The 18,362-nt window shown below is 55.0% G+C and overlaps 2 protein-coding genes across 7 annotated transcripts in view; both read left to right on the top strand.

Annotated features, from left to right (window-relative positions):
• Nucleotides 1-8,184: 8,184 nt before the first annotated feature.
• Nucleotides 8,185-14,388, top strand: ATG101 (autophagy related 101). 5 transcript variants are annotated; one of them, XM_074374834.1, is made up of 6 exons: nt 8,185-8,341; nt 8,598-8,737; nt 8,810-8,953; nt 9,463-9,577; nt 11,360-11,631; nt 13,687-14,388. In XM_074374834.1, exons 4-6 carry the CDS (start codon nt 9,526-9,528, stop codon nt 14,089-14,091), a joined length of 729 nt encoding a protein of 242 aa, XP_074230935.1. In that variant the 5' UTR covers nt 8,185-8,341; nt 8,598-8,737; nt 8,810-8,953; nt 9,463-9,525; the 3' UTR covers nt 14,092-14,388. The 5 variants fall into 5 exon arrangements, with proteins under 5 accessions (XP_074230935.1, XP_074230934.1, XP_074230937.1 ...); XM_074374833.1 differs by lacking the exon at nt 8,810-8,953; XM_074374836.1 differs by lacking the exons at nt 8,810-8,953; nt 9,463-9,577.
• Nucleotides 14,389-15,600: 1,212 nt separating this feature from the next.
• The window catches only part of SMIM41 (small integral membrane protein 41), a 97,016-nt gene continuing 94,254 nt past the window's right edge, over nt 15,601-18,362 (top strand). Inside the window, exon 1 of one of the 2 annotated variants that reach the window (XM_074374840.1) lies at nt 15,601-16,365. In XM_074374840.1, the coding sequence (XP_074230941.1) occupies nt 15,946-16,221 (276 nt within the window). In that variant the 5' untranslated portion in view covers nt 15,601-15,945 and the 3' untranslated portion in view covers nt 16,222-16,365. The remainder of the gene's footprint in view (nt 16,366-18,362) is intronic. The other variant, XM_074374839.1, reaches the window with a different exon arrangement.

Below are 18,362 nucleotides of genomic sequence, written 5' to 3'. Positions count from 1 at the left end.
ATGGGCTCTAATTCGACTTCCACGTCTGTAAAATGGGGTGGGACCTCCCCCACCCCTCGGGCTGCTGGGATTGTGGGAGTGCTGGGTGGTGCTCAGTTTAGGACTGGGGACCGGGCAGCCCAGAATGACGGTAGCAGCTGTAGTTCCTCAGTGTAGGTTTTTCCATCCCCATTTTCAGCATTCCTCCCCACGTGCCTAGCACCCCAGCAACAGGATCCAGGTTGATGGTGGCCCTTGCCCTCTTAGGAGGAAAATTGTTCCAAGGCTACTATGTGTGCCAAGGTGCCCCCTCGTAGGTTCTCCAACCCCCCAAGCTCATCAGATGCTCAGGTGTCTTAAAGTGCAGGTTCCTAGGCTCTACCGCAGAGACTTGGACTTGAAGAGGGGTGGGGCGCATGGGTCTCTACTCTTACCAACCACCCACTCTTGAGAAACATGAGCATAAATTAACCCTCTGAGGTCCAAGGTGGCTGGTGGCCAGGCAGGGTCTGGCCCCTCACTGTGCTCAGTGCCCTCGCAGCCTCATCTTGTACTCAAGGACCCTGTAGGAGCCTTGGAGCAGTGTCCCTCGCACCCATTCCTCACAACCTTTGGCCCAGGGCCCCTGATCCTCCACCTCCACGGCCCTTGGGAACTGGTTGGACGAGGGCAGCACTTCCTGGATGGAAGTTCAACAAAATAGGCTCTGCTCTGAAGCAGGACAGGATCCAGGCCCTTCCCCGAGGCTCCGGCCCCAGCCTGCAGGTTCTCCCAGGGAGTCCCAAACACCTGCCGTCCTGGAGTTCTGGGAAGACAGTCCAGCCCCAGGTCTTCTGAAGGGTCCATGTGTGGTTAGGCTGGGGAGTCCTGGGCCCTTGCATGGTGACCACCCCCCCAACACCCCCAATGTGGACTTCTAAGCATGTGTCCCGGCACCCTCTGCCCTGGGACCCTGAAACAGCCTTTGTCACAGCAGTGGCACCTGGCAAGGTGGGGGTGGGGTGGGGTGGTTGGGCGATCAGCTTCTGTTCTCCGCCCTGCCTCCAACTCCATGCAGCTCTCTGAGGTACCCCTTTTCCTCACTGAGCCTTGGTTTCCCTGTCTGTCTCGTGGGGAGGTGAGCCTGGAGGCAGTACTCTGGCCAGGAGCAGAGCTTGCTGGGAAATCTCCCACCAGCTGTGGCTGGTCAGAGTCCCTCTTTCTTTGGGTTGCAGACGGATGTGGAACACAGGGCAAGCCCCTGGGGAAGGAGAAAGGTGCAGGGGTCAGGAAGGAGAGGGCAGTGGAGAAATTTGGTCCCTATAGGTATCTAGGCCCCATAGTCATGATGGTAGCTACCACATATCATGACCCATCACCCACTAGGTTGTTTTCATATGATGCTTGTTACTCCTAGCCCTCAATACCACCATATGAGGAAAGCGTGATTACCCCACTTTCCAGTCAGGCAACACAGCAGAGTGGCAGAGAGCAAGGACTTGACAACCAGACTGCCTGGCATTAAATCTTGGCTCCAGCTTTTACTGGCTGTGGAATCGGGTACGTTACTTAACCTTTCTGTGCCTCAGTGTCTTCGTCTATAAATGGGGAAAATAGTGGTACCTATTTCAGAAAGTTATTACAGTGACCACATTAATGAATGTATACAAAGTGTTTCCAACAGTGCCTGCCATGTAGCAAGCACTCGATAAATAACAGCTATTGTTTTCACCAAAGAGGAGAATTTATTTCAGAGGAAAGGAAATGACTTTCCCAAGGTCACTTGACTTCTAAGTGGCTGAACTGGGTGTGTCTAACTACTTACCATCAGGTATCCCTGCCCAGGGTCTTGTAAATAAAAGACACTCCATGCATGGTGGCTCCTCTCCAGGACCCTGGCTATTGGGGTACAGGGTTGGGGGGCTGATTTCTCCAGTACCGCCCTGCCCCACCCAAGGGCTGGAGCCTGGAGGCAGGCCCTTTCTTCTCAACTGGAAGAACTGGCCTTCGAGTCTTGCTAGGGGCCGGGAGGGCGAACAAGGGGGCATTGAGCCTGGTGGGGCCTCACAATGGCGGCTCTGTCCCTGTGGCCCGGGGGCTGGGCCGTTTCCGTCGGGGACAATAGTCAAAAGGCAGTGACGCCGGCAGAGCCTGGAATCCCGGGCGGGATTTTCCAAGGCCTCAAAGCCCGCTGTTTGTCTTCACAGGAGACCCAGGAAGCCTGACTCCCTGTCTCCCCCCAACCCCACCCACGCTAGGTCCAGGCCCAGAGGCCCAGCCCGGAGGTGCTACTGTGACTGGGGATGGTGGCTATGAGGTCTAGGGTCTGAGTGGGAGCTCTACACCCCAGGGGTCTGTGCCTGATGGCCCTTCCTTGGGCCCTGGGACAGAGGAAGCTGCCCCACACCTGGACGTGGTTATGGAAGGACGTGGCCTGGGTCGGCCTCAAGGAGGCGGAGAAGCTTCTGAAGGGCACAGGCAACTACCTGATAATTGAGCCTTACGGTTGGTTCTGGGTGTCCAGTGCACTGGGCTGTGCGGTAGCCAGCTCTGGCTGCAGAGGGGAGCCTGTGAGAGAGCCTGTCCGAGGTGGGAGGCCACTGTGTGGTGGGTGGCTGGACAGTCCATGGTGATGTTCTTCCATGTCCATGGGATAGCTTTGTTGGGCCTGTTCTGGTTGAGGGCAGGGCTGGGTCCCCCTCATGTGAGAGCTGGGCCTGGGAATTCCCATGGTGTTTTAGCTTAAATCTGGATGAGCCCTAGACCCACCAAGCCCCTGACTTTAGCAGTGAGCCCAGGACGGCTGGGCCTTCTCAGCACATGAGGCTGAAGGGGTGAGCCTCAGTCCATCCATCTTGCCACCCTGTCAGGCCTGGCCTTGAAGCACCACATCACAGCCGGCAGCTGCTCTGTGCTCCCTGGAACAGCCAGAACGGTCCCAAAGCTCTGCTCCAACCCACTCCAGGCTCAGGCCGCTGCCAGCCTTGCCCTGGCCCCAGGCTGGGGGTTGTTTGGTTAAGGCCGAGACTGCGTGGTGGGACTCGACTCGGAAGCCTCTAGCCCGCGGTGGTAAGGGCAGGGAGGACCCAGTGCAAGGCTGAGGAAACCCTCCTCCACTCCCCCAGTATGTCCTTCCCCACACAGCTGGGGACATTCTGAGGGCAGGAGGTACGTTTGGTGCATTCCAGGGTCCCCAGCTGGACTCAGAGCTGCCTGAGGGCAATGGGGCCCTGGGGGCTCTGGCCTTGACGTCTACCTCCCGCCCCCCTACCCCTAAGCCCATGCTGCAGTCGTCCTGCCCACTGCCCTAGCTCCCCTTTGCCTTCTGCTGGGCCCTGACCCTGCTAGGCCGGCGGGGGGTGGGGGGGGCATTTGAGGTCTCTTCAAGGTCTCACCCAGGTGCTGGCTCAGGACCATAAATCATGCCAGCATGGCTGTGGGGGCTGGGGTGGCAGCTGGACCGGGGAGGGGAGTGCGGGGGGTGGGGCCCGTCCCAGGACATGCTGCGTTAGCAGGAAGCAATGCCCAACTGCGAGCCGGGCTGGGTGCTGACTGTTGCTGCCCTAGTCCAGGCACATCAGAGGGAAAGGCTCCCACCCAGGGAGTCCAGCCTTGGGGGAGACCAAGCAGGAGACCTGGACCCCATCCCAGGTAACTGGGATACCATGAGGATAGATACAGAGGTGATCCCCGCCCGACAGGAAACTGAGGACAGAAAAGCAGCCCCCCAGGAGTAGGTGGAGAGACTCCCTCACCAGGGGTGGGGTAAATAGCCCTCTCCTTTAGCAAGGAGAGTCACACAGAATCCTCTGCCCCAAAGAACAACAGACACTCACACACCATCCAGAGGAACAGAGACTCAGACCTTGCAGGAAGGAGAGATTGACCCTTTCTTCCCCCGGGACAGACATAGAAATAAAGCCCCACCCCAACTTGGCCAGAGAGACAAATGCGTAGATCTTCTCAGAGAAAGTGACACACCACCCTTCCCCAACATGGAAGGACAGAGCCCCGTGTATTCCAGGGGGACAGGTAGCAGATATGCCACCTCCCGCCCAGTCCAGGTCTAGAGGCCGCCTGATGGCTGGGAGGCACCTCTTTCTCACGCTCTCTGCCACTCTCTCGTCCGCCCAGCCATTTCCTCTGCCTTGGAGATGGAGCGGGGGGGAGGCTGGGAGTGACATCCCAGAAAGGATGAGAGGTGGAGGAGCCCCTGCCCAGGATTCCAGGGGGCAGATGTCAGAAGGGATCAGCTGGTCCTCACCACCCCCAGCGCCTGGTTCGGGTGAGAGGGTCAGCAGGCAGGGTGCCGGTGACCCAGCCAAGCTGGCCGCTGTCAGGAGCCCCCGGCCTGACGTCAGGCCTACTCATTGTTGCTGCTGGGGCTTGAGTCATTCCCTGTGACGCACTGGGGTCAGCCCTGGAGCGGCTGGGGGTGGCCTGCAGGGCCAGCTTCAGGGCTCAGCTCTCCCCTGGGCACACTAGGATGGGGTGGGGCCATCCGAGGCCACATTCACTATGCAAAGCCAGCTGCCTACTCCCAAGGTCTTGGGTTGGCCTTCAAGGTCCCTCCAAAGGCCTTCACTGCAGGCAGGCCTCAGAGGGCCTTCGCTGGTCGCCTTGCCTGCCTGGCTGGCCATGGCTTTGGCTGAGAAGTCAGCTCCCTCTGTCCTGGCCTCTCCTGCCTCAGAACTCCCAGTATCCACCCTCAGCCCTCAATAAGACCTCTCCCTCCAGCTCCTTTCTTTCCCCTTTCCAGAAATCCTCCCCAGAATAATTCCCTGAAGCTCCACTTCTTCCTGGAATCGCCAGCCCCTCTTCCTGTCCATCTCCTCAGGTTGGAGTCTTGTGTTCTCTGCAGCAGTCCCGGTTTTCTGCTGGTGCCCAGTCACCGCCCACCTTGCTGAGAGCAGGCCTTGGGACTCCTCTTCACTCTGAATGTGTCACTTTCTATTCCAGGCCACGGGCATCTCTCTGGGATGACAGCTGTCCCTTCCATCCTGGCCCCCTTTGGCCCCTGCAAAACCTGCTGCCATTCTCCATACCATTTATCATGTTTTCTTGCCGGCCCATCTCCTGTGTGAGACTCTGAGCTCCCAGAGGGCCAGACTGTGGCTTGTCCACCTTGGTAGGACACAGGCCTGTCATGCAGACAACTACACACGTGTGACCTGAATGAATGATTACATCTTGGTCATCATGAGTAGTGGCACAGGATGGGAGAATTCATTCCACACAGCCTCATTTTAAAAAAATTGAAATATCATTGATTTACGATGTTGTGTTAGTTTCTCGTATACAGCATAGTGATTCAGTTACACATATACATTTTTTTCATATTCTTTTTCATTATGGGTTATTACAAGCTATTGAATATAGTTTCCTGTGCTACACAGTAGGACCTTGTTGTTTCAGCCTGTTTTTTTTTTTTTTTTGGCCAAGACCCTCCCTCCCTGACAGGACCACCCAGATGGGTGTAGAACTCAGGGTCAGAGTTGCAATGAGAATGGCCCCGTAAGGATTCAGGGGGGCATGGAGAGGCAAGGATTGGCCAGCATCTGGGCCCCAGATAAGGGAGATGAGAGAGATCAACCTCACCCTCAGGCAGGAAAGGCTCCATGGACAGGGAGAGGTTTTGGAGGGAGGAGAGTGGGTAAAAGGATTGGTAGAAGGAGGAAAGAGTAGCCACGTGGTCTTGGCAAGTGTACTAGTCAGGGTTCTCTGGAGAAATAGAACCAACTGGAAGTATATATACAGAAAGAGATTTATTATGAGGATATAGCCTATGTGATTGTGGAAGCAGACAGGTCCCAAGATCTGCAGTCAGCAAGCCAGAGGTCCCAGAGGGCTGATGGTGTGGTTCCAAATGCCACCAGGCAGGCTCGAGGCCCAGGAGGAACGGATGTTTCAATTCAAGTCTGAAGGCAGGAAAAAGCTGGTATCCCAATTTGAAAGCAGTCAGGGTCAGAACTTTTTCTTCTATTCAGGCCTTCAACTGATTGGAGGGGGCTGCCCTCACTAGGGAAGGCAATCTGCTTTACTATGTCTATGATTCAAGTGTTAATCTCTTCCAGAAACGCCTGTCCAGACATCACTCAGAATAATGTTTGACCAAATGCCTGGGCACTTTTGTGGCACAGTCAAGTTGACGTATAAAATGAGCCACTACAGCACATCACTACATATCACTGAGCTTCAGTTTCATTATCTGTAGATTGGGGGCAAACTGTATTTACTGTCAAAGGTCAGTTGGAGGAATCAACTCACTAATACATGTGAAGTGCAGGTGTTGTGCCTCAGGGGACAGAGAGAGGTCAGACACTCCCCTCTCTCACTGGCACTCACTGGGAGTTGGGCTGTTTCCTCCCCCTCCAGGGCTGGTTTTAACCTCTCTGGGTCCCTCTCCTTTGACTCCTTACAGATCTTCCCCTCTCAATATTTTATCTTGATTCCCTTCTGGTTTAGTCCAGGCTCCAGAAAAGGATGCTGGTCTGTAAGGCAGGCAGCTTCTTCCTCCCTCAGGCCTGGAGGTACTCTGCCTGGGGAGAGGTACCTACAACTGGGACAGAGATGAACCAGAGACCAGGGCTGCACAAGGGCGGAACTATGCGGAGGAAAGAAGAGGTTGGGAACAGATGGGAGGGTGTGTAGCCTGGTGGAAGAAGGGATTGTGTAGGGGTTTTGGAAGAACTGGGTGGGAGAGGGGATGCCTAAATGGTGGGTGGGTGATAGTGATATGCTGGGGTCACCCAGTACTGGTATTTGACACCCGACTGTACCTCTGATGATCAAATGTAATCCTTCATTCATTCTGGACTCTGCATTCAGTAATCATCCTGTAGCTGGAAATTGGACACAGTAAAAAATTGGCAAATGCTACTAGTCAAGGCACTTTCCCACCAGAGAGTAGGTGTTGGGTGGGGAGGGTGAGGAAACCAGAAAGAGAACTTCTGTCATGGTAAGGAATCCTGTATTTGAGCCCCAGCCTCTACCACTTACTGAGTGATCTTGTGCAAGTTTCTTAACCTCTCTCAGTGTCAATTTCTTTATCTACATTGTAGGATTGATTGGTATTAGGCTTAAATTAATTAATATACATAAAGCACATAGAATCATGCCCTTTCCAGTCCACTCAGTAAATGTTATCTATTATGATTTTGGGAGAGGAAGTGTGTGTTAGGAAAATGAGCATCTTAATCCACAAGTAAACTACACAGGAGTGTCTCCTGTTGGTGATGGGGGCATGCCAAGCTCTGTGGGCATTAACAGAGAAACTGACAAATCCTTGGCTGCCCTGGTCTTATAGTCTACATGGAGAACCAAATATGCTCCCAGAAAGTTACACAGCACAAATATGTACTCATATTTGTATAATAATTTGGGGGTGGAGGGATGGGTTAGAGTGCTTAGCATGCACGAGGTCCTGGGTTCAATCCTCAGTATGTCCGTTAAAAACATACAAACAAACAAACAAAAAAAACCAGTTTACAATTCACAAAGGCTTTTCAATGAATTATCTCTTGTGATCCTCACAACAGCTTCCCATTTATAGAGGAGGAAATCAGAACAGATGAATGATGTCAAGAGATACAGAGGCAAAGGCAGAATTACAAGCTTTACAAGAATTGTCACCAGATCGGTCATGGCAGAGCACCAAGAAGTGCTCCTGTGTGAAAATAACACAGAGTAAGTTTAAGACCCTTTATCCAGCATCTTTGTCCGGCCAGGGATCTTGTCTATTACGCATATTGAACAAACTAAAGTTTTGCCGACCACTCAGCATAATGCACAGAACACTGGCCTAAGCTCATCTCCAGGGCACCTCTCCGAATGGCATGCCCTTCATCTTGGGGGATCGGTGCCCCTTCCAGGCCTCTGAGTCTAGAGTAGGGGACCACGTCTCCGTCCCAGGAGTGGCTCGCCGCCGATGACTCCTCTCAGCCTTAGGGAGGCAGCACAGAGCCCATCAGGCCTCTCCTTCCTTCATCTCTATGGCGGAAGTGAGTTGTTCCGGCCGAAACACAACAACATTCTCGGTGATGGGAGTTAATGGACTCGTCCACATGAGGGGGATATTTCTCACCATCAAATCTTAAAATCCGAAAGATAGTCAAGAAAAAGTCAGCATTCAAACAATAAAGCAGCATAGGTCTCTGTTTGTCCGCTTGTGTGGCGGTAAGACGACTTGGGCGGCCGCACTGGTGTCAGGGCTCGGCCAGCCGTGCCGGCGCCCCCGCCGGAGGCCCATGGGGCGGTGGGACCGGCCGGGCTCGCTGAGGCGGGCAGGTCTTCCGGCGCCGGCACCGCCTCCTGCCGAGGGGATCTGGCGTCTGCCGGTAGGGCGGCTGCGTGGCCCGCGGGTCCCGGACCGGGATTCCGGCAGGTAGGGGACCGTTCTGGCCGCTTGCCTCCCTTTTCCGTGCGAGGGCGGGCGCGCCTCGATCTCCTGGGCCCTGCCAGGCTGGGCGCGGGGCGCCGCTTCCGAGACCTGGAGGAGTCCGCTCCTCCCGCGTCCTGGCACCGTGGGGGTTCGCGGGGAGCGGCGGTAGGAGAAACCCGACCCGGGCGGGAAGGCCTTCCTTCGTCCCGCCGGGGTCTCTTGATGCGGAGCCGAATAACTTTGTGTTTTTTGCTTTCAGCTCATCTCTTGCGGTTCATCGCGCACGCGGAGGTTGGCGTACCTGCGGGGATCGCACCTGCGGAGGGCGTAGCTGGGCGTGAGGAGGAGGAAGGGCGAGATCCAGCCTGAGTGACCGGCGCTCCAGCCTGCCCTCGTAAGGTGAGAATGGGGGTGCTCTGGGCTCCAGCCTGGCTCAGAGAAGGCGTCAGCCTCTCCTGTTGTGCTCTGCAGACCTGGGCCTTGGGGGGACCAAAGGGACGAGACTGCCCAGGCCCTGCCTCGGAGAATTCCCCTGCTCATCGGGGGCGGGCGTGAGGGAGCAGATGAACTCATCACAGACCAAAGATGGCTGCGTTGGGAAGGAGGCTGGATTTGGTTAGTACTGACTTCTTGGAGTAGTGGAGTCTAGCATAGCGCTGAGAATGAGGGAAGAGCCTGGGTTTGGGGCAAAAGTGAAGAGATGTGTGGCTTGTTTGGGAATTATTGGGACACGAGAGGGGGAAGTTGTGGAAGAAAGGGGAGCCGGACCAGAGCTAGAAGTTTTTAGATGGGAAACAGCTAGACTGAGTTTAACTAGAGGGCAGAAATGAGCAAGAGCGCCCTGCTCAGCCTAAGAGTGTAGGAGAAACCAATCCAGCAACCATTCCTGGGTCAGGATGAATTGAGCAGTTACTTTGTACTAGGAACCAGGTACTGAGATTCCAGCAATGAATAGGATACGCTCCCTGCCCTCAAGGGCTTGTCTGCCTAGTTGGAGACTCTGGACAAGATTAACATATGTGAAAAGCTAACTGATAGTACAGGTAGCTCTGGGCCGATTGCCAAGTGACAGGCAGAGCCAGCTTGATTTCTGAGCAATCTGAGGACAGTTGCCCTGTGTTTAGGGGCACAGAGACAAACAAATACACTTCCAAGAGAGCTGCCAGATCCTGAGGAGATAAGATGTGATGTCAAGCTGGCCTGTTTATGGGGACTGGAGACTCTTAACCAGTAGAAGAGGTAAGGGGGTGATGGAAGAGTTGCCTCTAACTATCTGAAAGGCTTGTTTATGGAAAAGAGATGAGATTTATTCTTTGTGACTTTTTTGTTTGTTTTGGGGGGAGGTAATTAGGTTTATTTATTTGCTTATTTGTTTTAATGGAGGTACCGGGGATTGAACGTATGCTAAGCACGCACTCTTCCACTAGGCTATATATACTCTTCCCCCTTATTTTGTGTGACTCTTGATAGCAAAACTAAGACTAATGTTTTGAAGCACTAAGAGACAGATTCCTTCAGTAAAAAGGATAACTGAATTGAGCTGTTTAAAGATGAAGTGGCCTGCTATGAGAGGTAGTGAGTTCTCTGTCAGAGGAGGTGTGTTAGCTGAACCCTCTCCCTCTGGGCTCCTACTCAGTTACTTCTGAAGGTCTGATTCTTAAGTCTGTTCTTTCCTTCTCACTCTCTCCACCAGTCCTGTCCTGTAGCCTTGCATCATCTCTCAGCAAAAAAGATGTCATAATTATAGCAACTAATACTGAGTGTTTACTGCTTGTCAGGAACTGCTTTAAGTGCTTTACAGATGTAATTCATCCCATCCTCCAGATGACCCTTTCAAGGTAGCTATTGTTAACGTCCCCTTTTTATAGATTGGGGAAACTGAGACATGTAGGGTTAGGCAGCTTGCTGAAGATCATACAGTGAGCAGTTGGCAGAGGTGGAATTCCAGCCCAGGCTGTCTGGCTTTCAAGTCACTGCTCTTAACCCCTATTCCACTGTGTTTTACATGTGTTATTTTATTTAATCCTCACAGCGATCCAAATTTATAGATAAGAAAATAGACTTAGAGAGGTTGAGAGATTTGCTTAAGGTCACAGAGCAAGATGTAGGGGAGCCTGGATTCAAACCCAGCACGGTTGGACGAGAAAACCCCCACACTCTGCACTTCACTCTCCCACAACCCACTGTGCCATCTCGATAATGGTCACTACTGTAGGGGCCTCTCACTGAATTCCTTGCCCAGCCCTTTCTATCTTAGATTGACAAATTTTTAGCAAGAGCCTGTGAATGGCCCTGGAAATGTGCGAGATTTGGTGTGTACATGTGTCAGTCAGATGTTAAAGTCTAGTCTTCTTAGCTTTTCCTGACTTCTCAAAGCAGTTTGTGACCCCAAAATAGTGAAGAGTTATTCTTTGCCCATCAGCCAGAGTTAATTTTCAGATGCACAAATTTGATCTTGGACAGTGATGCACTGACCCTTCACTGCCTGCAGGACAGAGTCCAAATGCCTTAATTTGGTCATTCAGGGTCCCAGGGAATCAAATTCCAATCTTCCTTTTCTTCTTAGTCCCACTGTGTAGTCTCACCACTCTGGTAATGTTTACCTGCCTATCTCTCCTCTATCCTGGAGTCTTCTTAAGGGTAGAAGCTGACAGGTGTTGCATGGTGTGCAGGTGCTGTAAAATGCACTGAATACCGTCACGGAATTCAAGCCCTGGCTGGTTGTTTGCATTGATAACTTTGAAGCTCTCCTCCATGCTTACTTTGGCAGCACATACACTAAAATTGAAGCTCTCCTTTCTGACCCCGAGAGTCTAGGATTGTTGATTGTTGGCTGGCACGTGCTGCTGCAGCGCAGAGAAGGGTGTGGAGGCGAGGTGAGGCGGGGCCGGGCCTGGAGGGGAGTGAACAGGTAACACACAGATCGTTCAGAAGGTGTTGGCATTCTGACCTGGCTCCTCTTGCAGGGTGGCCCCTGGGTGGGGTGAAGCTCCCCCATCTTTACTCTCGTCCCCATCCCAGTGTGGGCCACTGGCTACAAGATGAACTGTCGCTCGGAGGTGCTGGAGGTGTCGGTGGAGGGGCGGCAGGTGGAGGAGGCCATGCTGGCCGTGCTGCACACGGTGCTTCTGCACCGCAGCACAGGCAAGTTCCACTACAAGAAGGAGGGCACCTACTCCATTGGCACCGTGGGCACCCAGGATGTTGACTGCGACTTTATCGACTTCACCTACGTGCGTGTCTCCTCTGAGGAGCTGGACCGTGCCCTGCGCAAGGTCGTCGGGGAGTTCAGGGTAAGGGGGTGGAATGGTGGGCTGCGGGTGTTCCCTGGGTGCTGTCCCCCTGGCTTGCTGTCAGACCAACTTCCCCTTCCTGGGTGTGCAGGTCAGGTTCTTTCAGGAAGGTGCATTCAGAGCTCCTCTGGGTGGGGAGAGCTTGGTGGGGGGCAGTGAGGGGGCCTTGTAAAAATACTGAGGAAGAAGGAGAGCAGGAGGCCTTGGTGGCCAGGTCTCCTGGGGCGATCATTGCCCCTGTGCTCTTGACCCTGTCTCTGACTCCACAGCCCTCTCTCCTGACACCTTCTCTTTTCCTCTGCTTCCACTTGGGCCTTTCCCATATGAAACTCCCAGAGAGGGAGGGTTGCTGGGCTGAGGCACTTGTCATCCAAGTGGAGCATCCCTTGGGGAGCTTGGTGCGTGTTTGTGTGTGCCTGTGTGGGTGCAGAGAAGGTGGAAGGGGCACACCAGGCTGCTAAGGTTGGTCGCCTCAGAAGGTGGGACCAGGGGTGTGGTTTTTAATTTTATCTTCATTTGAGGTTTCAGTGTTTCACTGTTTCAGTGAATGTGTCATTTTAGATTTTCAAGTAACCAAGGGAATTTCTTTTAAGGTGCCCTGCCTGGGGTCAGACAGAGATGGAGGGTTGTCTGTCATGAGTTGAGAGAGCACCTACCTTGTGCTGGGCACTGCACGCTCCTTGCAGGGGGTGACCCCTCTCGCAGGCCACAGTATTGCCCACCCCTCAGCCCCCCGGTCCCTTGGAGCTTGGAGAGAGCTTCCCATCCCCCTGCAAAGGAGGCAGTGGTTCTCAGCCCTCTGTCCTCCAGATGCCCGTGAGAGGCGCGTGGAGCATAGTGGTTAAGAGAACACACTCTGGAGCCAGGCTCTACCACCCAGCAAGGGTGTGACCTTGGGCAAGTTACTCCACTCCTCTGGGCCTCAGATTCACTGTGTGTAAAATTAGAATGATAATTATACCCACTTCATAGGGCGTATCCACCGGGAGGATTAAATGAGCCACATCTGTCAAGTGCCTGAGGCCGGCATGCAGGAAGCTTATAGAAGTCATAGCCAGTATTGCTGTCAGTGGGGTCATTTGAGCTTGGTTTGTCCATGAAGAAGAGTCTCCTTCCTTGATGGGCAGTTTAGGACTTGAGAGAGGCTTCCTTACCCTCTGGGTTGGCCCGCAGATGGAAAGGTGCTTTAGGGTCTCGGCTGTACTGGGAGGAGTGTGTGGCCACCACACCCTATGGGGGGGACAGGCAGAGGTACTGGACCAGGTGGTCCCACCTGCTTCTCAGAGGAGAGAGGGAGAAGCAGGCCGGTCTGGTCTGTCCTTCCCCTCACGTCCCACTTCTGCTCCTTGGCTTCTGTCTTTCTAATCAGGGATCACTGGGCTTTTCTTTAAGAGACTGTGAGTTAAGGTTGTCATTGAGTGAATGAAGTAGGACTGGGCTTAACTGGGCACGGAGAAGGCAGATAATGTTTGCCTGGAGAGGAGGAAATTTTGGAGAGAAGGTGATTTTGGAGGAAAAAAAAAACGTTTTGAAGGATGGGGGCCAAAGGAGTGGGGTTGTGGAAGGAGAAAGAGGTCCCTTCTTGTAAAGTGAAAAGCAAGAATTTAAAGTCAGATAGTCTGGATTCAAACCCTGGTGCAGTCATCATCCACTGGCCTGTGACTTTAGCAAAGTAACTTGCCAGGACTCTGAGCCTCATTCTGCCTCAGAGAAACGGAGGTTCTGTACCTGCCCCCCGGAGTTGTGGAGAGGAAGGGGCTGGACTGTATGTGTAGAGTGGCCCAGAATACGGGTTTAAAGACATCAATTCTGAGCAAAGCTGGAGGAGTGGGGTGAGCAGATTTCATTGGTTTGCTTGAACCACTCCATTTTAGGCCAGCAGTTTGCTATATCACTTCACACAAATCCTTTACTCTCTGGGTCTCATTCCCCGCCCTCTCTGAAGGACTAATGAATCCAGGAGAGCACTTCCCTGGGGCATAGGAAGCAGGCCCTCACAGGGCGAGAGCCCCTCAGAGGCCTTGGCCTGCTCGTGTCTTGCTCCTCCTTCCCCAGGATGCTCTGCGCAACTCCGGGGGCGACGGGCTGGGGCAGATGTCCTTGGAGTTCTATCAGAAGAAGAAGTCTCGCTGGCCTTTCTCAGATGAGTGCATCCCCTGGGAGGTGTGGACCGTCAAGGTGCATGTGGTGGCCCTGGCCACGGAGCAGGAGCGGCAGATCTGCCGGGAGAAGGTGGGCGAGAAGCTCTGTGAGAAGATCATCAACATCGTGGAGGTGATGAACCGGCACGAGTACCTGCCCAAGATGCCCACGCAGTCCGAGCTGGACAATGTGTTTGACACAGGCCTGCGGGACGTGCAGCCCTACCTCTACAAGATCTCCTTCCAGATCACCGACGCCCTGGGCTCCTCTGTCACCACCACCATGCGCAGGCTCATCAAAGACACCCTAGCCCTCTAGGCCTTGCTGGGGCCTTGCGTGCGCCTTGATGGCTTGTGGACCTTGGCTTCTGAGGACCATACTGTTAGGCCCTTAGGGGCTCTGGAACCCGCTCTGGGTCCTTGATGAGACTTGGAAGGGCCACTGCTGGCTTCCTTGTTTTGTGGTTGCCAGTCTCTGGCCATCCTCTTAACCTTCACTGTGGGTCAAGTCTGGCCTCCATGGTCTCTCTGCTCCCCTGGTGGGGGGGTCCCCTTTCCTTCGCTGTACAGAGGAGTCGTCACTAGGATGGTGAATAAAATTGAGAATGTGAATTTAGGTTGAGCCATATGTCCCTTGGCTGGCGTTCTGCCCTGAAACATGAACACTTCTGGCAGACCTATGAGGACATGGGGGTATGTGGAGGGCAGCATTCCAAGATGAGAGGAGTGGGTGGATGGGATTAAAGACAGATTAAAGCTGACTGATTTCGTACTTTGTTGGACATTCACAGAAGCAGTGTGACCACAGTCAGTCCCATGAATGAGGACACAGATCAGGATCTGCTGCTTTGGGATATGATTGTGGTATTTCTCCTCCCTTCCTAAGGACGCTATGACATCCTTGTCCTTTATATTATCTGGTCTTGCTTCAGGCACCCCCAAAGATCTCTCCTCTCTATTCATTGAGCACACCCAGACCCCACTTGAACCAGAAAGCTCATTTGATTTGGTCTCTCTCTCTCGATTGGCCAGCTCTCACGTGTCCAGTGTCCAGTGACCCTTCCAGTTTGAGCTGGCCCTCGCCGTTGTTAGGACATTGCTTTAATAAGTCACACTTGTGTGCTTTTTATTGTTCCATATTTTAGAATGCTTTTTTGTGGGGGGGGGGTGGTTAAAGGAGGTCCTGGGGATTGAACCCAGCACCTTGTGCATGCTAAGCATGTGCTCTACCACTGAGCTATACCCTCCCACCCCCTACAATGCTTTTTGGTTACATCTGGGCCAGTTCTAACCAGATTGAATGAACTGGGTGTAAGCAGGGGTGCTAAGGGAGAAGTGGATTGGGGGTCTTGTCCTTTGTCCTGGAGCATGTAGGTGCAGGGATGGCCAGGAGGTGTTGGCATATTTTTTCTCATTCCAGGCTGCTCTTGGCTGTGTGCTATTTCATGACAGGTTTTGTAATGTCCTACCTTTGACCTCTGGGGCACTGGGGAGTTGGAGAACTCCGGAGGTCCTCAGGGGTTAAGAGATGGGAAGCAAGTCCTTGATGAGCAGAGGGGTGGGGGTAGGTCTTAAAGTGCCCCCTGCCCTCCATCTTCCTGCTCCCGAGGGGATGGTGGATGAGAAAGGCCACGCATCACTAAGGTTCTGGAGGCTGCTCTTTCGCCTCCTGTCCAAGTGGCCACCTAGGCCACCTAGCAGTATTGGTCTTTGGCCCAGGGATAGGGAGCCCAGGATTGAAGATGGTCCTGTGTCCCACTCAGCGGGGGCAGCACCCTAGCCAGCATTTGGGGTGCGGTCTGGAAGATCTTTTCAGGGTTTTGAGGGAAGGTCTGCTCCTTTTGCCAAGTGGGAGGGAGAGCCCTGGGGACAGGACTCCTGGGTTTGGCTGGTTGGGTGCATGCGCCAGATTTGCATGCGTTGGTCTGTGAGCCTTTGGGCCGAGAAGCACAGCAGCGCCCGCCGTGACTGTGGGCCATAGCTGCACTGGAGGAGCCCTTTGTCTAGGAAGGGCCCCAGCGCTCTGCTCAAGGGGTGGGGGCCCAGAGCGCCTGGGATCCGCCCCTCGGGTCCCTCCCCGACGCAGTCGCAGCCTGTCTGCCCGTCCGCCTGCCAGCCGGGACTCTCGCACATCTGGCGATCCCGAGCACAGCTGGGCAGCCGGCACCGAAGCATGAACGGCTCACAGGCGGGCATCGCAGCCCAAGCCGCCTGGCTGAGCTCCTGCTGCAACCAGTCGGGGGTGCAGCCGGAGCCCCCCGAGGGGCCGCGCGCCGTGCAGGCAGCGGTGCTGGGCGTGCTGTCGCTCCTCGTGCTCTGCGGGGTCCTGTTCCTGGGCGGCGGCCTTCTGCTCCGCGCGCAGGGCCTGACGGCGCTGCTGGCCCGAGAGCTGCTCGCGTCCCGGGAGGCCGAGCCCAGCGGCGCCAGCGGAGGCGACGACGACTCTTAGACGCCCGGCTGCGCTCGGGGGTCGCAGCCTCCAGGCGACCCGCGGACTCCGCGCCTTACTGCGAGGGAGCGGCCCGGGCGCCCGACGGCTGCGGCGGACGGAGCCCCGGCGCCCCCACCCCGCGATGCTGGCGCGCACGCGCAGGTGAGAGCCCTCGCTGGCGAGAGCCGCAGCGCCGGACTCGGGGCGCAGGAGGCCGTAGCCTTCGTATTGGCTCGGCTCTCTGGGCGCAGCCACAGAGCCCCCAGCTTTTCAGCGACTCTGGTTTTGCCTCTGGAAGCCCACGGAGTGGGGCCTGCAGCTACCCCAGGTGTGCCGGATCTGAGCGAAGAGGCTGCCCCTCCCTCCCTCTCCCATTCTCTCTCCTGTAGCAGCGGCGCCCCAACCCAAGGCTTTTTTTTTCTAGATCACTGTTACTATGGGAGCGGGGGAGGCAGGACAGACCATGGAGCAGGGAGGCCGGAGGGGCCACAGTGTGCTGTGAGGCCCTTCTTCCCTGCAGCCACGCCACCCAACTTTGCTCCAGCCCCACCTAGTACTAAGGCCCAACTTGGTGTCACCCCAGCACTGCCCATCCCACTGGAAGGCTGAGGAGAGACACCTCCACAGAAACTCAGACAATCCAGGCCTCTGGCTTCTGCTTCCTTCTCTTCTTCTGGAAGCCTTTTCCCTGGAGGGGATTTGAGTAAGATTCCTCACTGTGGCCTCCCTCTTGAGGCAGGGATGGGAGTGAATTTCAGTGCAGAGCCTGGGGCCTGGATGACCCTGGGGGATGGGGCCTCCTCCCCCAGCCCCTGCGCAAGTTGGCAGGATGCATGTAGCCCAGAGCAAGGAGCTTTGGGTTTTGTGTGTGTGTGTGTGTGTGTGTGTGTGTGTGGTAGGTGACAAGGCTCCTAACAGCTGAGGGGCCTCAGGAGCACGTTGCTCCAGGAAGCTGGGGCTGAGGAGTCCCAGCTGTGGGGTGTCCATCTGGCCCTCTTGCCTCTGTCTCTCCAAGGACAGGAGCCATCTGGAGGGAAGGGCCTGGGTGGCCAAAAGACAAGGTAATTCTAGGCCAAGGCTGCCTTGGGCAGAGCCACAGGGGTTGGTGAGGGAAGTCTTCTCTGTCCCTCCTCTCTGTTCCGGGTTGTACCTAGGGGGTCCCACGAGGTTTCTGTGGGTGGGGCTGTTCATTGGAGGTGCCTCTGACCTCTCTTGCCCCTCCTACTCTCGAGCCCCTCCCTTGCCTACAAGCGGCAGGCAGAGGCAGGGTCCCAGCTTCCCTCTGGCCGAGACCAGAGTGAGCGCAAGGGAGTGAGTGCGTGTGAGGAGGGGCTGAGGAGGGGCAAGGGGCCGGAGTGGGGAGGGTGCAGCTAAGCAGCTGTGAAGCTGACGACGTGTGATCTCTGCTCAGAGCAGCCCAGGATCTGGTGCTAATCCTGGGCAGCTGTGCCACACTGGCCTTGCTGAGCTGTGGACTTCTCACCTCAGGCACACCGCCCCCACCCCCTTGGAGAAAGGGCTGGCCAGGGCAGTGAGAGGTGTGTGTGTGGGTGTGTGTGTGTGACTGCTCCCAGCACAAGGACAGCAGGCAGGACCCAGGGACAGTCCCCACCTCACTTTGCTGTGTCCTCAATTCCCCCTCTTTATTGTACCTGGGTTCACCCACCACCTTGCCCCATACCTTCTGCTGCTTTTCCATCCTTTCTCCCATCTCCATCCTGTGCTCTCTTCTCCTTCCCCAGCTGACAGTCTCCATGTCCGCCGTGAACCCTTCATTTTACAAATGGGAAAGCTCAGAGAGAAGAAAGTAACATGACGTGAATGACAGAGCTGGAAATGGTCCCTGGGGCTCCTGATTGATTCTGAGCTCAGTGGGTGGGGGCGGCATCCCTGAGTGAGAAGGACTCCTTGGGTGGCCCCTTTTGCTCTGTCCTCCCTTTCCCTGATTTCTCACCACTCTTTGAGATGCTGATGCAAAATATAGACTCTCTTCCCAAAAGAATGACCCTTCACACATATTTGGCATATGGCTTCTGGGGCTGGAACCCCTACTTCCCCCACCTCCATGTCCTCCCTCTTGTTCTTACTTCTTAGTGGCCTTGCTAGATACCTTCTTGCTGCTGGGAATGGCCTTCCAGATGCCACAGCAACTCCTCAGC

Source organism: Camelus bactrianus, chromosome 12 (genome assembly GCF_048773025.1).
Source record: "Camelus bactrianus isolate YW-2024 breed Bactrian camel chromosome 12, ASM4877302v1, whole genome shotgun sequence".
In the NCBI taxonomy this organism is placed as follows: Eukaryota; Metazoa; Chordata; class Mammalia; order Artiodactyla; family Camelidae; genus Camelus; species Camelus bactrianus.
The sequence above is the reverse complement of the archived record's forward strand: the minus strand, read 5'-3'. Positions and strand labels throughout refer to the sequence as shown.